Here is a 16,212-nt window from a genome sequence, read left to right as displayed (position 1 = left end):
TTAGGACAGATACAGAGTGTGTAAACTAGCATATCACCCTACTCTACCTAGCAACATGATGACAACTACTGATCTGTCAAAGTTATTAAAAATTAGAATGTCCTGACAAGTCATTAGAATATGAGAGAGAGAGAGACTCAGAGAAACATACACTCTTACCCTGCTTGTCAGCAATAGGTTAAATCTCTGCAGAATCCAGTTTTCTGGGCCCACTGACGTCCCAAAAGAACATTCTAATGACTTGTCAGGACATTCTAATGACTTGTCAGGACATTCTAATGACTTGTCAGGACATTCTAATGACTTATCAGGACATTCTAATGACTTGTCAGGACATTCTAATGATGACTTGTCAGGACATTCTAGTGATTGAGGACTTTTGTCAGGACATTCTAATGACTTGTCAGGACATTCTAGTGACTTGTCAGGACATTCTAATGGCTTTTCACTTGTCTTGTCAGGACATTCTAATGAGGACATTAGTGGCTTGTCAGTCTTTTCAGGACATTCTAATGACTTGGACATTCTAGTGACTTGTCAGGACATTCTAGTGGTTTTTCAGGACATTCTAGTGGCTTTTCAGGACATTCTAGTGGCTTTTCAGGACATTCTAGTGGCTTTTCAGGACATTCTAGTCAGGACATTTTGGCTTGTCAGGACATTCTAGTGGCTTGTCAGGACATTCTAGGACACATTCTAATGACTTGTCAGGACATTCTAATGACTTGTCAGGACATTCTAGTGGCTTTTCAGGACATTTCTTTTCAGGAGATTCAGTGGACTTTTCAGGACATTCTAGTTTTCAGGACATTCTAGTGGCTTGTCAGGACATTCTAGTGGCTTGTCAGGACATTCTAGTGGCTTGTCAGGACATTCTAGTGACTTGTCAGGACATTCTAGTGACTTGTCAGGACATTCTAGTGACTTGTCAGGACATTCTAGTGACTTGTCAGGACATTCTAGTGGCTTGTCAGGACATTCTAGTGACTTGTCAGGACATTCTAGTGGCTTGTCAGGACATTCTAGTGACTTGTCAGGACATTCTAGTGGCTTGTCAGGACATTCTAGTGGCTTGTCAGGACATTCTAGTGGCTTGTCAGGAGATTATTGACTTATTCTAGTGGCTTGTCTTCTAGTGACTTGTCAGGACATTCTAGTGGCTTGTCAGGACATTCTAGTGGCTTGTCAGGAGATTCTAGTGACTTGTCAGGACATTCTAGTGGCTTGTCAGGACATTCTAGTGGCTTGTCAGGACATTCTAGTGGCTTGTCTTGTCAGGACATTCTAGTGGCTTGTCAGGAGATTATATTATTATTATTATTCTAGTGACTTGTCATTCTAGTGGCTTGTCAGGACATTCTAGTGGCTTGTCAGGACATTCTAGTGGCACATTCTAGTGAGGACATTCTAGTGATTGTCAGGACTTCTAATGGCTTGTCAGGACATTCTAATGACTTGTCAGGACATTCTAATGACTTGTCAGGACATTCTAATGACTTGTCAGGACATTCTAATGACTTGTCAGGACATTCTAATGACTTGTCAGGACATTCTAATGACTTGTCAGGACATTCTAATGACTTGTCAGGACATTCTAATGACTTGTCAGGAGATTCTAGTGACTTGTCAGGAGATTCTAGTGACTTGTCAGGAGATTGTGGTCCTGATAATGTCGGAAAAAATGTACACACACACACACTTGACATACCTTCCTTAGCCTTAACCTGGTTGAGCTGGTTTGCCAACAGGAAACCCAGCAGAGTGACCAGCACTAACACACCCTGGCACCTCATCCTTTCCTACACAAAAAACACCCCCATACAGGTTGGACAATAAGTCAATCAATTAACCAACCAATCAATCAAATTAATTTCTAAATCCTTTTCTTTTTACATCAGCAGTTGTCACAGTCATTGTACAGTAACCCGGTCGTTCCAGACTCCAAAGAACAAGCAAAGCAGAAGCAGACACACATGGTCTAGAAAACCCTTCCTCCACGGGCTACAATAATAACAAAGGTCAACTAACCTGGAGATTGTGGAGTTGGTAGAAGCAGTCTGCTAGGAGGTCCACATCCTACCTGTCCAGGTCATTTCCACACCCCCAACCCCTAAGAAGTTCCCTAAGAACAAATGATTTTGGCTAATCTTGGTACAAAAACATGATGTAAATTGATTCTTCAGAAATTCTTCCATCTACATTCCAGGTCATTAAATAAGTCAACACTCAATGCACACAATGTCACTCACTATACTCTTAGAAAAGAAATATGTGGATACAACTAAAAAGGGTTTTATTGCATTCTTAATATAGGAGACCCCTAAAAATACTATATAGAACCATTTTAGCTAAACAACAACTGTAACAATGTATTTTAAAGTCAATAAGTGCTTATTGGGCAAATTTATTTATGTTTTCAATAAACATTTTCAGATGAAATATAGCTTAATTGTTTAATTGCCTGTTACGTGAACAGTGTTTCAGAGGGTTGGGTGTCCGTGGCAGAAAATATACACAATTCCACTGACAGTGGATGAGTAAAGATCTGTTTGAGGGGACGAGGGGACGTTTAATTTGAGACAGACACAACAGCCTTGACCTTGATGGTGAAGAACAAAGCATGGCAATAGCTGGGCCATATAGTATGTAGACCATCACCAAAACACAGCCTGCAATTAACCTTTACACTGGACACCGGACGGGAAGAGACATCCAGGAAGACCAAAAGAGATGAGAAGAACCACCTGATGTGACTGTTGTACCAGACCTGCAGTGTGTTCTGGTCCAGACCACCTGATGTGACTGTTGTACCAGAACCACCTGATGTGACTGTTGTACCAGACCTGCAGTGTGTTCTGGTCCAGACCACCTGATGTGACTGTTGTACCAGACCTGCAGTGTGTTCTGGTCCAGACCACCTGATGTAACTGTTGTACCAGACCTGCAGTGTGTTCTGGTCCAGACCACCTGATGTAACTGTTGTACCAGACCTGCAGTGTGTTCTGGTCCAGACCACCTGATGTGACTGTTGTTCCAGACCTGCAGTGTGTTCTGGTCCAGACCACCTGATGTAACTGTTGTACCAGACCTGCAGTGTGTTCTGGTCCAGACAACCTGATGTAACTGTTCTACCAGACCTGCAGTGTGTTCTGGTCCAGACAACCTGTGTAACTGTTATATATATATATATATTTCACCTTTATTTAACCAGGTAGGCTAGTTGAGTACAAGTTCTCATTTGCAACTGCGACCTGGCCAAGATAAAGCAAAGCAGTTCGACACATACAACAACACAGAGTTACACATGGAATAAACAAACATAATCAATAATACAGTAGGAAAATCTATATACAGCATGTGCAAATGAGGTAGCATCAGAGAGGTAAGGCAATAAATAGGCCATGGTGGCAAAGTAATTACAATATAGCAATTAAACACTGGAATGGTAGGATGTGCAGAGGATGAATGTGCAAGTTGAGATACTGGGGTGCAAAGGCACAAGATAAATAAATAAATACAGTATGGGGATGAGCTAGATTGGATGGGCTATTTACAGATTTACCTGTACAGGTGCAGTAATCTGTGAGCTGCTCTGACAACTGGTGCTTAAAGCTAGTGAGGGAGGTAAGAGTCTCCAGCTTCAGAGATTTTTGCAGTTCGTTCCAGTCATTGGCAGCAGAGAACTGGAAGGAGAGGCGGCCAAAGGAAGAATTGGTTTTGGGAGTGACCAGTGAGATATACCTGCTGGAGTGCGTGCTATGGGTGGGTGCTGCGATGGTGACCAGTGAGCTAAGATAGGGTGGGGCTTTACCTAGCAGAGACTTGTAGATGACCTGGAGCCAGAGGGTTTGGCGATGAGTATGAAGCGAGGGTCAGCCAACGAGTGCATACAGGTCGCAGTGGTGGGTAGTATATAGGGCTTTGGTGACAAAATGGATGGCACTGTGATAGACTGCATCCAATTTGTTGAGTAGAGTGTTGGAGGCTATTTTGTAAATGACATCGCCGAAGTTGAGGATCGGTAGGATGGTCAGTTTTAGGAGGGTATGTTTGGCACCATGAATGAAGGATGCTTGGTTGCGAAATAGGAAGCCGATTATATATTTAATTTTGGATTGGAGATGTTTAATGTGAGTCTGGAAGGAGAGTTTACAGTCTAACCAGACATCCAAGTAATTTGTAGATGTCCACATATTCTAAGTCAGAACCGTCCAGAGTTGTGATTCTGGACGGGTAGACAGGTGCGGGCAAGATCGGTTGAAGAGCATGCATTTAGTTTTACTTGCATTTAAGAGCAGTTGGAGGCCACGGGAGGAGAGTTGTATGGCATTGAAGCTCATCTGGAGGGTCAGAGGTATACAGAATGGTGTCGTCTGCGTAGAGGTGGATCAAAGAATCCCCAGCAGCGAGAGCGACATCATTGATGTATACAGAGAAGAGAGTTGGCCCGAAAATTGAACCCTGTGGCACCCCCATAGAGACTGCCAGAGGTCCGGACAACAGACCCTCCGGTTGGTGAACCAAGCGAGGCAATCATTTGAGAAACCAAGGTGGTTGAGTCTGCCAATAACATTTTACATTACATTTATTTTATTTGATTCCTTAAAGAGGTGGGGTTTCAGGTGTCTCCGGAAGGTGGTGATTGACTCCGCTGTCCTGGCGTCGTGAGGGAGTTTGTTCCACCATTGGGGGGCCAGAGCAGCGAACAGTTTTGACTGGGCTGAGCGGGAACTGTACTTCCTCAGTGGTAGGGAGGCGAGCAGGCCAGAGGTGGATGAACGCAGTGCCCTTGTTTGGGTGTAGGGCCTGATCAGAGCCTGGAGGTACTGAGGTGCCGTTCCCCTCACAGCTCCGTAGGCAAGCACCATGGTCTTGTAGCGGATGCGAGCTTCAACTGGAAGCCAGTGGAGAAGAATGTTGTGATTGACAGATGGCGGTTATGATATTGTTTAGGAACTTGAGTGTGGACGAGATGCACCCATGACCAGCTCTGAAACCAGATTGCATAGCGGAGAAGGTATGGTGAGATTCGAAATGGTTGGTAATCTGTTTGTTAACTTGGCTTTTTGGTGGTTTCCCTAAGCCAGGATTCAGACATTGCTAAGACATCCGGGTTGGCAGAATGTGCTTAAGCAGTGAATAAAGCAAAATTAGGGAGAAGGCTTCCAATGGTAACATGCATGAAACCAAGGCTTAAGGTTACAGAAGTCAACAAATGAGAACACCTGGGGAGTAGGGGTGGAGCTAGGCACTGCAGGTCCTGGATTAACTTCTTATGGCTGCAGGGGCAGTATTGAGTAGCTTGGATGAAAGGTGCCCAGAGGTGCCCCCCCGAGTAACCTGCCTGCTCCTCAGTCCTAGTTGCTAATATATGCATATTATTATTAGTATTGGATAGAAAACACTCTGAAGTTTCTAAAACTGTTTGAATGATGTATGCGAGTATAACAGAACTCATATGGCAGACAAAAACCTGAGAAGAAATCCAAACAGGAAGTGGAAAATCTTAGGTTGGTGGATTTTCAATCCAGCCCCTATTGAATACACAGTGGGATATGTTGCACTTCCTAAGGCTTCCACTAGATGTCAACCGTCTTTAGAAACTTGTTTGAGGATTCTACTGTGAAGTGTGACCGAATGAGAGAGGAATGAGTCGGAGGTCTGCCAGCAGTCACGCGCTGATCACGCACATTTCACATGAGAGGTAGCTGTGTTCCTTTGCTTTTCTGAAGACAAAAAAGATTTCTCCGGTTGGAATATTATTGAAGTTTTATGTTAAATACATCATAAAGATGGATTCCATACATCGATTGACATGTTTCTACGGACAGTAACGGAACGTTTTGACATTTCGTCTGTAACTTGGGAACGCGCTTCATGACTTTGGATTTGTTTTACCAAACGTGCTGACAAATGTAGCTCTATGGACATAAATGATGGACATTATCGAACAAATCAAACATTTAATGTGGAACTGGGATTCCTTGGAGTGCATTCTGATGAAGATCATCAAAGGTAAGTGAATATTTATTATGCTATTTATGACTAAAGTTGACTACACAACACAATATGGCGGATATCTTTTTGGCTGCTTTGTTGTCTGAAAGCTGTACTCAGATTATTGCATGGTTTGCTTTTTCCGTAAAGCTTTTTTGAAATCTGACACAGCGGTTGCATTAAGGAGAAGTGTTTCTATATTTCCATGTCTAACAATTGTATTTTCATCGACATTTCTAATGAGTATTTCTGTAAACTGATGTGGCTCTCTGCAATATCACCAGATATTTTTGGAACTAGTGAACATAATGTGCCAATGTATACTGAGATGTTTTAAATATAAATATGCAATTTATCAAACAAAACATACATGTATTGTGTAACATGAAGTCCTATGAGTGTCATATGATGAAGATCATCAAAGGTTCAGGGGCAGAACAACAGATTTCTTTTACTCGACAGCTCGGGGATTCAATCCAGCAACCTTTCGGATACTGGCCCAACGTTCTAAACACTAGGCTACCTGCCGCCCCCCAAAATCAAGGAAGATCATTAGGTAATAAATATGTATGATGTCCTATGTGCTTTCAATGATGATCCCCCCCTTGCCATTTCATGCTAATTTGATGCCTGATCCCAGATAGCACACAAACCTCTGCCCAACGTAGGCACGATGTAACCTATATACATTACGCATTGGGAAGATGCAGTTTAGACAGTTTGTTAATTGGCAAGACGTCTTGCAGGCGTATTTTTAACAAATTTAAAACATTTTAAATGATGCAATTCTACATCGTCCAGACATCAACATTCTATTCTCAAAAGCATTATAGGCTACTCTGCCTCCTCGGGCATTAAGCCTTAGCTAACCCACAAGAACACTTCAAAATACACAACATTGTTCATATACAGTATTTGGTTACCTCAGGGACCGTCTCTGTATGTTTGTGCATCTTCCTTCAGATATTTACTGGCATAATATTCCTGTTTAGGTGTAACACTGGGTCCTCCAGCTAGTCAGAGAGCTGTCAGCATGTTAGGGTTCCTGAAGTAGGACCAACAGTGTTAAAAGTTAAAGTTGATTTCATTCAGCTTGTTGTTTGAGTGTTTGCTTGAGCCTGTCTGGGAGGGCCAGATGGGTGAGTGGGGTTTGCACTTTTTGGACTATTCCATTGATCGCATTGCACCAGGCAAACTAAATCAAGCACAGCATCTAAAAGACAACAGGCACAGGGTCGGTGCCATCCCCTACTGCCATTGTGGCCTTGAGCAAGGCATTTAACCCCTAAACTGTTGCTCCTAGCCTGTTGCATTAACAGTCAGGAGGCCGAGTACTGTGACAGTAAAAATACCCCACTTCTCAATTTGCAGTGAAGCATTGTGGGATAATTAGAAGAACAGTGGCACCTTCCATGCCTGAATTTAAGTACGTTTTCACTTGAAGTTCAAATGTACATCTGTTTGTTACAGGAAGAGAGCTTCCTTCTGGTTGTAATGTTATGTTTACACAAAGAGAAGTCCTGTTCCTTCCAACCGCCACCCAGAGAACGTAGTAAGATAACTAGCAAGACAAAGATAAAAACACTCATAGGTTATAGATAGTGCTTTATAGTCTCAGATAGACATGATTGGATGGTCCCTTATTACACATGGAATACAACTAGTTTCAATACTGCAACTCCTCTGTGAAACAATACAACGTGGGTTGATCAGCCAATCACATTAAAATAGACTTTACACTGCATGTTCCTCTCATGTTTCTTCCAAGATGTAAAACTGGGATTGTAATACGTTTATATATTGAAAAACAAACAGAAATGTGTCCTTCTTCATAGCCTTCCATATGAGAAAGCTTATGGAACTAAATGTCGTTCTACAACTAGACCTACATGTTTTCAGACATTCAAAAATGGAAAAGCAGAGTTCCTGAAGTAAACAGGCAAAAGGAGGATTTCGAGATCACGGATTCCAGAGTCTTATCACATTTTAAAATGACTTTAACAAAATGGTGGGTCTGGGCCAAGACTGATCAGCTCAACTAACCATTAAAAATAATAGTTTCAGTCAATATAAGGTCAATGCAAACACACAATATAAAATGTTTATTTACCGAATATAAAACATTTACCTACCTAATATATAAAAGTTGACCTAGCTAATCTGTATGAGACATTTAGAGGTGTATGTATCATACATTTAGCAGAGTAACATGTCAATAAACACACAAAAACTCAACAATATGCTCTCATAGTTACGGCTCCTCCTTTGGTTGGAATTGTCCTTTTTGTTTTTAAAGCTCTAGATCACAAGACCATCTAAAGTGTTGTTAGTGTGTGATGAGATACAAATCAAATACTGCAGGAATCTTTTGGACTCGTGACAACGTTACTGAAATGTGCACGGCTTCCTTCAGTCTTTTCCTAAGTGCATAATTATAAATCTGCAACATCACTGTTAATAAATAAAGAGACAAGTTTCACAATATATTTCCCATATACATCCGTTTTTTGTTTGTCCTTGAATTGCTTAATTGATGTCCCAGCATACGCAGGGTGTGTTTCTATTGAAACAGGTCATTCTCCTAGTGGAGGAAAACCTGCAAACAAAAACAATACCTCTGGTTACATAGACTGCAGAACATTAAAGTGGAGTCCAATATTCTGTCCTTTGTCCCTAAGTACGCACTGCTTTTACTGGTATAATAAATATTGTGGAAACTGTCTAGTACACCTATCCAATACTTTATATAATGGGGAGTAGTGAACAAGTGCACACTTCAGGAGATTTGTGGTTACATAGCATTTATACTGCATGAATACATAGGAACACACCTAAACAGGCATTTAGAGCAAAACTACTCAAATATTTAGCTGATTCTGAGAAGCGTTAGCTAGCGAGCTAGCCTACCTGTTTCCAGTTGGTTGGATGAGGAATACAGATGTACTTTAGCCTAGCTAGCCTACCTGTTTTCAGTTGGTTGGATGAGGAATACAGATGTACTTTAGCCTAGCTAGCCTACCTGTTTCCAGTTGGTTGGATGAGGAATACAGATGTTCCTTAGCCTAGCTAGCCTACCTGTTTCCAGTTGGTTGGATGAGGAATACAGATGTCATTTAGCCTAGCTAGCCTACCTGTTTTCAGTTGGTTGGATGAGGAAAACAGATGTCATTTAGCCTAGCTAGCCTACCTGTTTCCAGTTGGTTGGATGAGGAATACAGATGTCATTTAGCCTAGCTAGCCTACCTGTTTTCAGTTGGTTGGATGAGGAATACAGATGTAATTTAGCCTAGCTAGCCTACCTGTTTCCAGTTGGTTGGATGAGGAATACAGATGTTCCTTAGCCTAACTAGCCTACCTGTTTCCAGTTGGTTGGATGAGGAATACAGATGTCATTTAGCCTAGCTAGCCTACCTGTTTCCAGTTGGTTGGATGAGGAATACAGATGTTCCTTAGCCTAGATCTGGAGGTTGATGAAGGGAGCGAACCCCACCACATCCTGCAGTATCACCAGGGAAATAGACAGACAACAACAATAATACATTATAGATGATACTTCATATCCTTTCAGATGGACATTTTGTTTGGTACAGTCCTTACAGTACAATTGCATTCATCAATGCCTCAGTGAAACAATACAAGACACTGTGTGTTCAGCCATTCACATTAAAACATATAGGGTGCCGGATGTTCTAAAGTTTTAAAACTGGGGGGGTGATATGTGATTATTCAAATACACTAATTGTTGTGTTATAAATGACAGTAGTAATTGTACATGAGTGTGTCCTTCGCCCTCCTACCTGCAGCAGCACAAGGGCCCTCTGTAGTGGTGGCTCCACGTCAATCTCAACGTTCCTCTTCCGCAGGGTGTCCAGACTGGACTCAGTCACGTTGTGACAGTGGTTCACCTTCAGAGACTGCAGCTTGGGGCAGTACTCTGCAACAGTCCTGCACGCACATACACAGCAGAACCAAAAGGTGTAAGGACAGGTTTACCAGTGAATATCAAAGGAGTGCCAGTCTCCCCTTCATCCAAAGCAAGCTGGAGCAGGATATACTCTGCAACTGTCCTGGAAACAGCACGAAGAGGGTTCTTGCAGGTGTGCCATTGCAGATCTAAAAAATGTGTAATGACATTACCCTGTTGGGTTTATGACCCCCCTCTCCCCCATAAATAAATTCTCTCCCTCTAGTCTACAGAATGGACTCTTGGAAAGCCTTTTTTAAATAGATAGTATGGTAACATCAAAAGGTTGGGGAATGGAACAATATTTCTGTAATCCAACCAGTTGAAAGTGTCCGTTGTTACTTAAAGAATATGATGTCAGATCAGTTGTCGTCTGGGACATTATTACTGATGACAGGACGACATAAATTGTATCTTGGAAAGTCTACACATTCTAGTTATCAGATTCACATGAAATTGTTATGCAATTGAAATGTTTTAAATATGAAACTATTTGTGAAAATATTAAATGTAATTTTATCTTTCTAAAGGAGAAATTGTTTTCATTAGTAATTTTATGCTCACTCAGTCGCCACGCCCAACTGGCTGGAGAGGGATGAAACATGTCCTTCTCTTCCCCAGTATAAAGTCTAGACTAGTATATGAACCTGACTGGAACCTGACTAGTATATGAACCTGACTAGAACCTGACTAGAACCTGAACCTGACTAGAACCTGACTAGTGCATGAACCTGACTAGAACCTGACTAGTACATGAACCTGACTAGTATATGAACCTGACTAGAACCTGACTAGTATATGAACCTGACTAGAACATGACTAGTATATCAACCTGACTAGAACCTGACTAGAACATGAACCTGACTAGAACCTGACTAGTACATGAACCTGACTAGTATGTGAACCTGACTAGTATATGAACCTGACTAGAACCTGACCAGAACCTATATTAACCTGACTAGAACCTGACCAGAACCTGACTAGAATATGAACCTGACCAGAACCTGACTAGTACATGAACCTGACTAGAACCTGACTAGTATATGAACCTGACTAGAACATGAACCTGACTAGAACCTGACTAGTATATGAACCTGACTAGAACATGAACCTGACTAGAACCTGACTAGTATATGAACCTGACTAGAACCTGACTAGTACCTGACTAGTACGTGAACCTGACTAGAACCTGACTAGTACATGAACCTGACTAGAACCTGACTAGTATATGAACCTGACTAGAACCTGACTAGTACCTGACTAGTACATGAACCTGACTAGAACCTGACTAGTATATGAACCTGACTAGAACCTGACTAGTATATGAACCTGACTAGTATATGAACCTGACTAGAACCTGACTAGTATATCAACCTGACTAGAACCTGACTAGAACATGAACCTGACTAGAACCTGACTAGTACATGAACCTGACTAGTATGTGAACCTGACTAGAACATGAACCTGACTAGTATATGAACCTGACTAGAACCTGACTAGAACCTGACTAGAATATGAACCTGACCAGAACCTGACTAGTACGTGAACCTGACTAGAACCTGAACCTGACTAGTATATGAACCTGACTAGAACCTGACTAGTACGTGAACCTGACTAGAACCTGACTAGTACATGAACCTGACTAGAACCTGACTAGTATATGAACCTGACTAGAACATGAACCTGACTAGAACCTGACTAGTATATGAACCTGACTAGAACCTGACTAGTACCTAACTAGTACGTGAACCTGACTAGAACCTGACTAGTATGAACCTGACTAGAACCTGACTAGTATATGAACCTGACTAGTATATGAACCTGACTAGAACCTGACTAGTACATGAACCTGACTAGTACATGAACCTGACTAGTACATGAACCTGACTAGAACCTGACTAGTATATGAACCTGACTAGAACCTGACTAGTATATGAACCTGACTAGAACCTGACTAGTATATGAACCTGACTAGAACCTGACTAGTATATGAACCTGACTAGAACCTGACTAGTATATGAACCTGACTAGAACCTGACTAGTATATGAACCTGACTAGAACCTGACTAGTATATGAACCTGACTAGTATATGAACCTGACTAGAACCTGACTAGTATATGAACCTGACTAGTATATGAACCTGACTAGAACCTGACTAGTATATGAACCTGACTAGAACCTGACTAGTATATGAACCTGACTAGAACCTGACTAGTATATGAACCTGACTAGAACCTGACTAGTATATGAACCTGACTAGAACCTGACTAGTATATGAACCTGACTAGAACCTGAACCTAATATATGAACCTGACTAAGTATATCCAACCTGACTAGTCATGTGTGCATACATTCTAGTATATGAACCTGACTACCCTGTTATGAACCTGACCAACTAGAACCTGAAGAACCTGACTAGTATATGAACCTGACTAGTAACCTGACTAGAACCTGACTAGTATATGAACCTGACTAGTATATGAACCTGACTAGAACCTGACTAGTATATGAACCTGACTAGAACCCTGACTAGTATACCTGACTAGAACCTGACTAGTATATGAACCTGACTAGAACCTGACTAGTATATGAACCTGACTAGTATATGAACCTGACTAGTATATGAACCTGACTAGTATAGGATCCTGACTAGAACCTGACTAGAACCTGACTAGTATATGAACCTGACTAGTATATGAACCTGACTAGAACCTGACTAGAACCTGACTAGTATGTGAACCTGACTAGTATGTGAACCTGACTAGAACCTGACTAGTATATGAACCTGACTAGTATATGAACCTGACTAGAACCTGACTAGTATGTGAACCTGACTAGAACCTGACTAGTATATGAACCTGACTAGTATGTGAACCTGACTAGTATGTGAACCTGACTAGAACCTGACTAGTATATGAACCTGACTAGTATATGAACCTGACTAGTATGTGAACCTGACTAGTATGTGAACCTGACTAGAACCTGACTAGTATATGAACCTGACTAGAACCTGACTAGTATATGAACCTGACTAGTATATGAACCTGACTAGAACCTGACTAGTATATGAACCTGACTAGTATAACCTGACTAGAACCTGACTAGAACCTGACTAGTATATGAACCTGACTAGTATATGAACCTGACTAGAACCTGACTAGTATGTGAACCTGACTAGTATATGAACCTGACTAGTATATGAACCTGACTAGTATATGAACCTGACTAGTATATGAACCTGACTAGTATATGAACCTGACTAGTATATGAACCTGACTAGTATATGAACCTGACTAGTATATGAACCTGACTAGTATATGAACCTGACTAGTATATGAACCTGACTAGTATACAAACCTGACTAGTACCTGACTAGTATATGAACCTGACTAGTATATGAACCTGACTAGTATATGAACCTGACTAGTATATGAACCTGACTAGTATTAACCTGATGAACCTGACTAGTACATGAACCTGACTAGTACATGAACCTGACTAGTACATGAACCAGACTAGTACATGAACCAGACTAGTACATGAACCAGACTAGTACATCTAAACCTGACTAGCATATGAACCAGACTAGATCCTGACATGACTAGTATATTAACCTGACTAGAAGCTGACTAGCATATGAACCTGACTAGTATATGAACCTGACTAGTATATGAACCAGACTAGTATATTAACCTGACTAGTATACAAACCTGACTAGTATACAGAACCTGACTAGTATACATGACTAGTATACCCTGACTAGTATACAACCTGACTAGAACCTATAAGTAAACCTGACTAGTATATGAACCTGACTAGAACCTGACTAGTATATGAACCTGACTAGAACCTGACTAGTATATGAACCTGACTAGAACCTGACTAGTATATGAACCTGACTAGTATATGAACCTGACTAGTATATGAACCTGACTAGTATATGAACCAGACTAAGTATATGACTAGTATATGAACCTGACTAGTATACAGGCCTGACTAGTATAACCTGCCTAGAAGCTGACTAGTATATGAACCTGACTAGTATACAGGCCTGACTAGTATACAGGCCTGACTAGTATACAGGCCTGACTAGTATACAGACCTGACTAGTATACAGGCCTGACTAGTATAACCTGACTAGAACCTGACTAGTATACGAGCCTGACTAGTATACGAACCTGACTAGAACCTGACTAGACTATATAACCTGACTAGAACCTGACTAGTATATGAACCTGACTAGTATAAACCTGACTAGTATATGAACCTGACTAAGTATACGAACCTGACTAAGTATATGAACCTGACTAAGTAACGAACCTGACTAAGTATATGAACCTGACTAAACCTGACTAGTATATGAACCTGACTAGAACCTGACTAGTATATGAACCTGACTAGAACCTGACTAGTATATGAACCTGACTAGAACCTGAATAAGTATATGAACCTGACTAGAACCTGACTAAGTATACGAACCTGACTAAGTATATGAACCTGACTAAGTATATGAACCTGACTAAGTATATTAACCTGACTAAGTATATGAACATGACTAGTATATTAACCTGACTAGTATATGAACCTGACTAAGTATATGAACCTGACTAGAACCTAAATAGTATATATGACTAGTATATAGATAACCTACATTAGCAAAATACAAACACACACAGACAGAGAGAGATGATACCAATGATTTGAGCAGTCAGTGTATCAAAACAACAGTACCTGATGGAGTCGTTCCTAACCCTCAGGCAGCCTGTCAGGTCCAGCTGTTCCAGCTCCCTGCAGTTCTTGGCCACTTCCTCCACAGACACGTCTGTAATGTTGGCGTTGACCGCCACAGACAGCGATCTCATCTTCAGACATTTCTTGGATAAATAGCAGATGGCCTCGTCTTTGAGCTGGCGGCAGGCGGTCAGGTCGATGGACCTCAGGCCCCCACAGTGGTCAGCCAGGCTGCGTATGGACAGGCTGTCCACCCATTCACAGTGGGCCAGGCCCAGGTACTGCAGGTGTGTGCAGCTCAACGACACCGCTACTAAGGAGTGACGGGTCAGCCGGTCACACCCCCTCATGTCTACTCTCAGCAGGTGCTGGTTCTGGCCAATCACAGGCAGCAGCTCGGTGTCTGTCACCCAATCGGAGCAGTTCTGGACGGACAAGTTCTGTAGGACTTTGTTGTCCCTTAGTATGTTGCAGAATGCCTCCTTGGGAAGGCTAGGCCCTATCTGTGAACATTACAGGAATGTGATCTTAGTGTATGAGCATTTAAGTACAAGAAACTGTAAGGAAATCCTGAAATAAGTCGCTCTGGATAAGAGCGTCTGCTAAATGATTTAAATGTAATGTAAATGTAATAAATATCATGTGTGGCCTACCTGTGTGGGGTCAAAGGTGCGACAGTTGGCCAGGTACACCTGGATGAGGGCATAGAACTGCTTGCTCACTCTCTGTAGCCGCACCAGCTGGCGTATTGGCAGGTAGCAGAAGATGTGTGTTACCAACACATCCTCCCAGGGCAAATCCAAGAGGTGACATCTGCCAACAGACATTTCAAACTTGATGAACAAGTTAATGGACAAATTTAGCACAGTCACACATCAAAGTCTGCCTCGCGTTCGAACTAGCTCTACAAAGATTGGTGGCTAGATATGTAACTAGCTAGATCAAGCGTAAAGCATGTGATGATTCTGCAGGACATGCATTCTCCAACTGCCGTAGCAAGCTACAGTAGTAAGAATAGGTAACTAACGGTGAGCTAGTTCTGCTGACACGTTTTTATCGTAACGTTAAAACAAAAATACATATGTGCTTACAAAATACATACTTGCAACACTCTGTTTCCGCATCCATTTTGAATCCGCAGAAATATGCCAGATAGCTAACAAACTGTCGTTGTACATGTAGCTATCTTGTGAGCCTTGGTTGAAGCTTTCTGTATCAGCGACAGCTTTTTTGGCTGTATTCACAAACTTCCGGGTTCGGACACTGGGTACGTTCCAGAATGCAAAGTCAACCTCTCTGCGCAGGAATAGGGAATCTATATCTCAGTAAATGTGCTTGTTTTGGGAGAAATAAAGCTGAGAAAAATAATACATTGGAGTAGTTATTGATGGTCTTTGACAAGTATGTGCGATGTTTTGGTTAAACAAAATATACGACCGAGCGTTAGGATCCAAGTGACATTCGACTCCTGTGGATTTTACCGATACGCACCCCCGGTCAATGTCTGTTACACGAGAGG

General features: G+C 41.7%; 1 protein-coding gene across 1 annotated transcript; it reads right to left on the bottom strand.

Moving 5' to 3' along the window:
* Window positions 1–8,084: 8,084 nt before the first annotated feature.
* Window positions 8,085–16,197, bottom strand: LOC124022377 (F-box/LRR-repeat protein 15). Its single transcript, XM_046337320.1, has 6 exons — window positions 15,796–16,197; window positions 15,347–15,506; window positions 14,694–15,196; window positions 9,795–9,942; window positions 9,409–9,493; window positions 8,085–8,593 (listed from the first exon to the last, which is right to left on the bottom strand). The coding sequence occupies exons 1-5, from the start codon at window positions 15,819–15,821 to the stop codon at window positions 9,452–9,454; spliced, it is 879 nt and encodes a 292-aa protein (XP_046193276.1). The 5' UTR covers window positions 15,822–16,197; the 3' UTR covers window positions 8,085–8,593; window positions 9,409–9,451.
* Between the last annotated feature and the right edge of the window lie 15 nt (window positions 16,198–16,212).

This window comes from Oncorhynchus gorbuscha, unplaced genomic scaffold (assembly GCF_021184085.1).
Source record: "Oncorhynchus gorbuscha isolate QuinsamMale2020 ecotype Even-year unplaced genomic scaffold, OgorEven_v1.0 Un_scaffold_1363, whole genome shotgun sequence".
NCBI lineage: Eukaryota > Metazoa > Chordata > Actinopteri > Salmoniformes > Salmonidae > Oncorhynchus > Oncorhynchus gorbuscha.
The sequence above is the reverse complement of the archived record's forward strand: the minus strand, read 5'-3'. Positions and strand labels throughout refer to the sequence as shown.